Source organism: Ixodes scapularis, unplaced genomic scaffold (assembly GCF_016920785.2).
Source record: "Ixodes scapularis isolate PalLabHiFi unplaced genomic scaffold, ASM1692078v2 PGA_scaffold11__112_contigs__length_91849675, whole genome shotgun sequence".
Lineage (NCBI taxonomy): Eukaryota > Metazoa > Arthropoda > Arachnida > Ixodida > Ixodidae > Ixodes > Ixodes scapularis.
The window spans coordinates 87,445,297-87,454,165 of record NW_024609837.1 but is presented as its reverse complement, the minus strand read 5'-3'; the positions used below and the strand labels follow the sequence as shown (position 1 = coordinate 87,454,165).

The following is an 8,869-nucleotide window of genomic DNA, read 5'->3' as shown; positions in this document are numbered from 1 at the left end:
TACCGGGTACGGCATGATTACGTCGCACAACCTCGTTTGCACGTTTACTATTAACAATAAATGGTCAAAGTGCAGGCGATCTGGTGTAAGTTTAACATGATGGAAAACTTGATATATGAATACATGAAAGCTTGATGGAAGATCAAGTACAGGGGCGGAAAGAGAACTTCTATCAAGAAGTCCTGTATTCGTCCCCGTCCTTGATGTTTTATCTTTCATGTATTCGTATCTAATCACCAACACTCTCATTTTTAATTATTAAACCTGAGACTGAGGTAGGAAAAGGAAAACGGAAAGGAAAAACGGGCCACGTCTCAAGAGACGTTGCCTGTTTTTTTTCTGTGTCCTTTTGCGTGTTCCTTTTTCTACTCCAATTTCAGGTATATCATCATGTTCACATTTCTGTATTTTAGTTAAAAGCAGAATGTATCGCTGTCACATTGATGATCCAGCCACCTGACACGGGGGACTCTCGTCATAGGATTTCGAAAGCAGGGCAAAAAGGGTGGGGTGTTTGACATCGGGTGCTTTCGTGGACCACCCGCCAAAAGTGAGGTAAGATGACTATGAAGCCAAGCCGCGAGAATACCGGATGAGTCAAGCATAACCAGCACTGTCTGAGCGACCAAGCGGGCGAGAGAGCCACCAAAAATGGCGCTTTTCCCTTTCCCCTCCTCTCACAGAATCGGCGCATGCGCCCAGCGATCTCTGAAAAAGGTCAATTGCTGTTGAGGTCAGGTGGCGTCAATTTTTCCGCTAATTCGTGCGGAGAAACTGAACTACTGAACTTGTTCATAGGTGACGTGAGACGAAGTCATGTGACGTCATTTTCCACTCGAAATTTAGCGGGGAAACTGAATTGGTGTTGCGATCACGTGGCGTCCATTTTTCAGTTAAATTTAGCGGGGAAACTGTGGGAGGAGGGGAGGGTACGAAGGCGGATGAAGGGAACGCAAGGAAAAGGAGGAAGAGGAGAAGGGGAGGAGAGGCTACGGAGGAGGAGGGGACATACTCTTCCCTCCGTACCCGCCCCTCGTCCTCCTCAAGAGCTGCGCTCTAATTTCGCATTACAGATACTTGTAAATGTCTTCTTTTTTTTTCAATGGCCTTTTTTATTTCTTTTCTGCCGCTGGTGAAACACCTTGTACAAAACTTTCTGTCGGGCGGCTAAATTATGTGGTTGAGCGTATTATTTCTTGCTGTGCCAACTACACATAGGTATCGCTTCTAGTCACTGAAAAATGCTAAATTGATTTTTAATGTTTGCGGACAATTTTCTTAAGCCGGACTACGATGGTCTAAATACCCGGACATCAGCATGGCCGTCATGCAGATGTGCATTGAAACGAATGCACGATATCTGCATCCCACACAGCTCGAAACAAAAACAAAGCATTTGAGAAATGTTGCATATCGTTTATTGCTCTATAAATGTACATATCAAAATAATCGAAATGGTATTTATCTTGAAACCAGACCAGAGGTGTTTTTTTACTTCCGTCTCAAGGCTAGGCAAAGGTCACCGTGCTTAACTCTCACCAGTGCACTCGCTCCTAATCCTCCTGCTCGATCCGTACAAAAATAGCTTAAGTTATTTGCATGGCTGCAATGTCTATCCCCGCTAAAACTTTACGGTATTTTGTGCTGCCTGGTGAAACGCGGGTGCAATAATAACAAATAAAAACATCACACGAGACACACTATTGTTTAAAATTACAAACATACGTGTGTCCAAGTTCGGTTCTTTGCAGTTTCTGGGTTACTTTTTTTTTTTTTTTCGTTGCATCAACGTGACATTTTTGGTGATGAGCACCATAGTTAAGAATAGCGGGCCAAGCTCCTCCCAGAAAAGCCCTCAACTCTTACCACAAGATGGCAGAGGTCATCCTGGCGATATCTCACACTGCCTGGTGACAGTTACAAATAGGCCAACAGGAAGGAAAGTTGGCTTAAAAGAGCGGGGAAGGAATAACACTTTTAGTTCTTTTTTTTTTTATTTTATAGTTAGGTGGCGCGCGCTACCCCCCGCAATAAAGGGTACAGCCGTTAGCATTCACACCTATTCGCCACGCTCAATTTTCAACGCCGCCTAGAGAGGCAAACGCGAGTGAGGATCGGACACGAATGCCGCGTCCGCATTCGGCCGAGACTCGTTCGACTCCAATCGGCGAGGACCCGAGCCACGCGAACACGGGTCAGCGACCCGCGCTCGCGGCTCTTTTGGTGTCGGGAGAAATCCAGGCCTCGTTAGATATATATTAGGTGTCGACGCTGGAGAGGAGGCCACCACGATTCACGGCGGACAGACAGCTCTGTGGGAAGGAATAGTCCCGCTATCCTAAACCAGATCTATACACCAACAGTCTTTAGACCGCTCTGCCCACACCAGGTGTGGGCAGTGCGCGTGCGCAGAAACCAAGCGGCAAGAACAATGCATGGTCACGACGCATGTCGCCTTTGCGCGTTGTCCGTCACTGACTAAAGGCCATCGCGCGCGGCGAATGCGGCGTGAAATCTCGCAGCTTTTGTCCACGCGTGAATGGCGTAGAGGACGGTTCAAAACTTGGGTTTTCACGAAACGTCTTGTCCGAAACTTCCAACTAATGCCCTTGAAACCGCCGAAGGCCCGAAGGTACCTTTAATTCGGCAGTGCTGACTCGCACTCGTTACGTCGCAAGGAGAAAAAAAATAAAACATATCACAGACGTCGTTCTTTTTTTTGTGCGTAAACAAAGCGATGCATGGATGATAATTGGACCGCCGGACAGAGACTCATGGTGGGATAACGACCTTGGGGTAGGAGACGAGAGGACATCGCTCTCCCAGTGGCTTGCCCTTCTCGTAGTTGTAGACGTAAGGGTCCTGCGCAAGAAACAAGATGGCCGAAGGACACCGTGAGTATACGCTCGCGGCCTCCCGTGGTCGTAAAGGAGGCGCTGCAGTCACACTGCTCGTGCGTCGGACGATGGACGCGGCGTGCCATGCAGACACGATGACAGAAGCATCTGCGGACACGTGTCGAGCAGACAGCATTTTGCGCGGTAAATGTTAGAGCAGTCATACAAGGAATACAAACACGCTTCCGAGAGTGTCTGCAGGTTGTCTTTTATGTGATGCATTAGCAGTGTGAGGAGCATGGCTTAAAGGGACCATGAAGGCAGTTTCGAAGTTTTATTCGACAATTGAAATGGATGTCAGGGCACGTCTCAGATACTGTTGACCAAGTTCTAGCCCGAACAGAAGTTTGGGTGCCGCAACAATCGAGCAAACAGGCGCGGTAATAATAGCGCCAGGAACGATGCCTGAGACCCCACCGAGGCGGCGGCAGAAAGGTGAACTAAAGTGCGCCGAAGCGTGACGACAACGGGTTCCTCGTCTGGCGATTGGTTCAAACGGTAGACACGCTCTTGGTTTCGATTTCGGTGGTGAGATGTGATGAAAAATTTTTATTTGATCGTTGGATAATCTTTTGAAGTTGTAGTTGGGAATTAATAGGTTTCATACCGAAGCATAATCTGACTTTTGGTTTTGGTTTCGTGCGTCGTCTCGTGTTCGCTTTGCGAACTGGTGTCTCACCAATCATGCCGCGTTTATGTGCAGTAGTAGGTTGCGCGAAAGGTCGGCTAAAGACGTGCGGTCGATGGGGCGACGTTAGTTTGCATAAACTGCCGACCGATGCAGCAATGCGCAGCATTGCTGCATCGGTCGCCAATCCAGAGTTCTGCGTACTTAGCAGCTTCTCCCGTTCAGTCGGCGTGAGGTCGCTGAACGGGAGCTCAAACTCGTTTGCGAGCGCGGCGTTGTCGTCCATTTCTTCCAGGTTTTCTTCACAGACCGACCGCCGTGCACTAGAGCGAACCACGGGAACCACACTGAGTGTGCACTAAATCCTACTGATGCCGACAGTGCTCCCTGACGTCACTTCTCTTTCCAGAGGCGAAAAAGGGAAGAAATCTGAATGTTTGTTTCGGTTTCGCAAATTTATTTGCAGGTACAGAAATAAGAGTCACAACGTTCTAGAAAAAATTGTGTGGCATGCCAGGGCCCCAATGCTCCCGAAAACACCTCCGTTCTAAAAAAAAAAATAAATTGCCTTCATGGTTCCTTTAATGGGACACTGACAGGGTATTAATGCTCGCCAAGGTTTTGACCTGTACGTGACCTATGAGAGCCCAGCTACCCAGAACACAATTGGCGGCTACAAATTCGGTTTCTTTTTACCCGAAAACCGCCGATCGAGAACTGGCCGCTTTGTGTCGCGCTCACTCTCTTCTCCGTGGTCACGTGCCGTTTTCTATGGTTTAAACACAACCACCAAAGTTAATAGAAGTCGTCCGTTATCGAAGGCACACAATCAATACTAGAAATTATCAAAAAATAGGGTACTTTTTTTTTTTTTTTGTGGCTCGTAAGAAACTGCAATTACGTTGATTGAAAAAAAAAAAAAAAGTTGTACAGCCACGAGATTCCCGGTATCTTTCTCCTCCTCCATATTCCTTCTTCCTCCTTAGTCCAGCTTCGGTCTCGAACAGTTCCGTTTTTTTTACTTTATTAAATATATGCGTGACACTGTAGCAAAATATTGATCGGGTAGTCTTCTGACACCATACATCGCCTGTCAAAACATAAAATAAAACTGGGGGGGGGGGGGGGGGGGGTCAGTGTTCTTAGAAGCTTGACTTGTTTGGTAGCGCTATGCTCGATTCTAGCTCGAGGACCAGTAAAACAGAAATGCCCGGCTTCTTGCGGAAAGTGACCAATTTTTCCTTTCATCCGTTGAATTAAGATGGCGTATCTTAGGTTCGCTTTTTATTGTTTTCTCAACTCGCACACGTTTGAAACGCCAAAAACATCGTTGTTTTGTTTTTTTCCTTCGAAAACCAAATCTTGTTAGAACTACAATGGACTAGAACTGCAAATCTTGTTAGAACTACAATGCAGAAAATATTTCTTTTTTCGAGATGTGACCAACGAGTGATTGCAAGCGGGTCGACTGGGCGCCGCCACTAAACAAGCCCGCACAAATGCAAGCTCGCCAAAGCTAGGCGTACGCGCATGCTGCACGTGCTTGGAAGTGCGTACCTCTCCTCCCATATACTTGGCTAGATTCTGCCTGTCGACGTAATCCAGGATGCCGTCCTTGGTGGTGAACCGGATCCTCTCGACGCCCTCCGAAGGAAGCATGGTCTTGATGATCTTCCACACCGCTAGAGACCAGAAGGAGAGACCAGTGAGGAAAGAGGGACTTCTAAAGTCCCTCCACGGGCCATTCTTGCTCGTGTTGATCTCACTGCACGACATCACAGTGTCACGTGACGTGGTCACGCTGCGTGAAGTCACGGTTTCACGTGACCTGACATCGGATGACATCAGGTCAGGTAACATCGGTTTCCCCACTAAACTTAACGGGGACATCATCATAGTGTCAGGTGACACGGCGTCATGGTGTCTCGTGATATCAGAGTATCACGTGATCGGGTAAATATCTCCGCGAAATTCCGATAGAGAGTGCTATTCGCCAAAGATCCCATCAAGTACTATCGCAACTCCATTGCATGTGACAGAATGTATACATGGCTTGCACTGACGTCCCATCGCATACTTTGGACCACCATGTGAGAGATGAGGGAAGTTGCTTTTGTAAGAATTTTGAGTGAGGACAGGTCAATCTTCTATAATCTTCTGGGAGGAGAATAGCGACGGTCTGTGCAAATCCGGGAGGCACAACAGAGGATCCTGGTAAGAAGGGAGCTCCTTCTTCTCCTCTTCCCTGGTGGTCATCGGAGCGCTCTTTGAATGGCGTCACGTGCAAGCCATGTATAGGCTCCTTGCACATGACGTCATTTCCGATGCCCTCCAGAGAAAAGGGGAAGAAGGAGCTCTCTTCTTATCAGGATCCTCCTTTGTGCTTCCTGGATTAGCACAGGCGTCGCTATTCTCCTCCCAGAAGATTATAGAAGATTAACCTGTCACTCAAAATTCTTACAAAAGCAACTTTCCTCTCCTCCTTTTTCTTGGTGTGCAAAAGTATGCGATGTGACGTCAATGCAAGGAGCCTATAAGCCAGGCGAGGCTTTTTTTGGTGGTTTTTAGACAAAAACAGAGCTTCATTTTATGGTATGGAAGACGTCGCATAAAACGATCCGAAATGAAATGAATTAAACATCCCGGTGGCGTCGCGTGCGCGGGGTAAGAGAGAACGAAAATGCAAGCGTGACGTTTCGATCACGCATTTATTTATTTATTTAAAGCCGGGAAGGGCGTCTTAACGCTTCCGTCAACGTCTACTACAATAAACTGATCAGTTGTTATCGCCCTGTTTTAGTATTTCAACTTATAGTTGTTAGAAACGGGATTGGCAAGCGCCCGACTAACTCTTACCGTTGAGGATCCAAGGCATGTTATGAACGATGATGTATCCTGGAAGAAAGGCACAAGTTGCAACGGAATTAGGGCTTCCTTCCTTTAAAAGATATAAAAAAAAAGATTAATGATCCAAACACTGACAGATACACTATATCCGGCACACCTCCAGTCTGTCCTAGCTTCCAATATCGGAAATTAGTGGTAAGAGCATTTTGTCGAGAGATTTCTCTAAACGAGATCGAAATAAATGCACGATAAAAAGCGTCAGCTTTTTTTTTTTTTTTTAGTTTAATACTTATGCACACATTGAAGAGTCTATAGACCCTTTTCAGAACCCCCTAAAGTAACATCGGTGGTCGCCATTTCTTCGGCACGAAGTGCGTGACTTAAGGCCGGTTCTCACATGCAGCGAAGCGCTGATGTAGCGCTCCTCACGTGCCATCAGCTACTTATCGTATGCCATGAGCAACAGTTTCGACGGTACGATCCAAAGCTGGTGAACGCTGCCGTCAGCACGTGCTTGGCGCGAGGTTAGCGCTATGCTTGTAGCGCTCCGCTGCATGTGTGAACGGGCCTTTAGAGGCACCCTAGCGTGACTAAATTAGAGTCCTCGCCGAAACGCTTTCGTAGCACCCATTTTCAATGCCAATGCGTCCGATATATGCTCAGGGTGTGTGCCCGAACGAGGGCGGGCACTGATCACTGGCGCAGCAGGACGAGCTCCTTCCTCGAAGCCCTCCCCTCTTTCCACTTTAACACAGCAAACGCAGGAGAGGAGGCGAGACAACTGCCTCCTCTCCCTCCTCCTCACCAGCCTTCTCTCTGCATATGTAGAAAGAATGGAGGGCTTCGCGGGGGGAGCGCACTTCCTTTTTAACTCTGAATGATTTCTTGAACTTACCCAGCGCCCACGGGTAGAGATCTCTGAACACCACGATGATGAATTTAATAAGCTCCATATCCTGCAGCATAAAGATAAACCAGAAGCGTACGTCAGAGAGTTCCGCGGATATCACCAGCATTTTAACTGTCTAGTATACGTCTCCAAAGTAGGTTTATACAACTCAAAACAGAGTTTCAAAATTGGTGACCTGCAGACGCGCAGTAAGAGAATATTTTATCCTCGAGGTTTTTTTTTTTATTGGTTTAATAACAATTTATAGATATTTGGCTGGTACTGTGTCGTGTGTATGTTTATACAGCCGGAAGTTAGTCTGCCTCAGTGGGCGCCTGTTGTCTCAGCTGTAGATGAGCAATTAGGCCAGTGCGGTACAACCTCTAGCCTGGGGTCTTTAACGTGCACCACGCAGTAGTGATACACGACCTCACGCCGGTACCATGCTCATCCAGATCGAAACGGGCAGGGCTGGGGTTTGAGCCCAGGATTCCTGGGTTTTCCAGCGCGAGCTTTCGCTCCACGTGCTCCGATTTGGCGTGCGCTAACCCACTCGGCCACCGGTCCCCTTTGAACTATCCGTAGAATACCGTGCATCCGTCCATACCACATTAAGCACCCATACCCAAATTTGAAAAAAAAAAATATGCACAGTACATTTATATGTAGATTAAATGACCCGGACAAGCGCCCATCCCCCATTTTTTTTTTTTTTTTTTGTGATTATCTTAAAATTTTGAGTAGGCGCTTGCCCGGTATTTACGGTATCTCTTAAATATTTTTTTTTAAATCATAAAACTTTTTTACTAGTTAGTGCTAATACTAAACGCTTTGACATTAATAATCACATGGGACAGGAATCACGCTGCCTTTCCGCGCGTGTATAAAAACGAAAGTGCAATTACGAGCCTCACATTTCTTTTCCTCAACTGCCCGTTTTTCTTCCCACCATTTAAACAAGTATAAAAAACCAGAAGAAACAAACAAACAAACAAAAAATAAACGCTGGGGCCACTAGCTGCTTCAGAACACTGCGCATCACTGACAGCTTCCACTTCAAGGTCCTGTAATGGGGATATACCTATTTCGCAGAATTGTGAAGAATAATAGGGGGATCGGTGGCCGAGTGGGCTATAACGCACACCAGCTCGGAGCACGTGGAGCGAACGCTCGCGCTGCAGAACCCAGGGATCCTGGGCTCAATCCCCAACTCTGCCCGTTTCGATCTGGATAAGCGTCGTAACGGCGTGTGGTCGTGTATCACTACTGCATGGTGCACGTTAAAGACCCTAGGTTAGCGGTTGTACCGCACTGGCTAAATTGCTCAGCTACAGCTGGGAGACTCGTCGCCCGTCGAGGCGGACTAACCTATGGCTGTATAAACATACATACACAATTTGTTTTGTGAAGAATAATCAATGCGTTGTGCAGGGACCCCCCCCCCCCCCCCCCCCAACGTCTGAAAAGAATCATTTCACTTCAGGCGGAACTGCTTGCCACGGTAAAATTCAATATCATTTCCATTTTGAATGACATTAAATGATCGGCCAATCAGCGTGCGCCAGGACTGGTGCACGCTGATTGGCCAATCAGATTTGTCGTTGGCTT

General features: G+C 47.2%; 1 protein-coding gene across 1 annotated transcript in view; it reads right to left on the bottom strand.

Moving 5' to 3' along the window:
* Positions 1 to 1,395: 1,395 nt before the first annotated feature.
* The window catches only part of LOC8036707 (motile sperm domain-containing protein 2), a gene marked incomplete in the record, with an annotated part of 57,733 nt that continues 50,259 nt past the window's right edge, over positions 1,396 to 8,869 (bottom strand). The window contains 4 exon segments of the mRNA XM_042289081.1: positions 1,396 to 2,862; positions 5,083 to 5,207; positions 6,382 to 6,420; positions 7,268 to 7,328. Of these exon segments, the coding sequence (XP_042145015.1) occupies positions 2,773 to 2,862; positions 5,083 to 5,207; positions 6,382 to 6,420; positions 7,268 to 7,328 (315 nt within the window).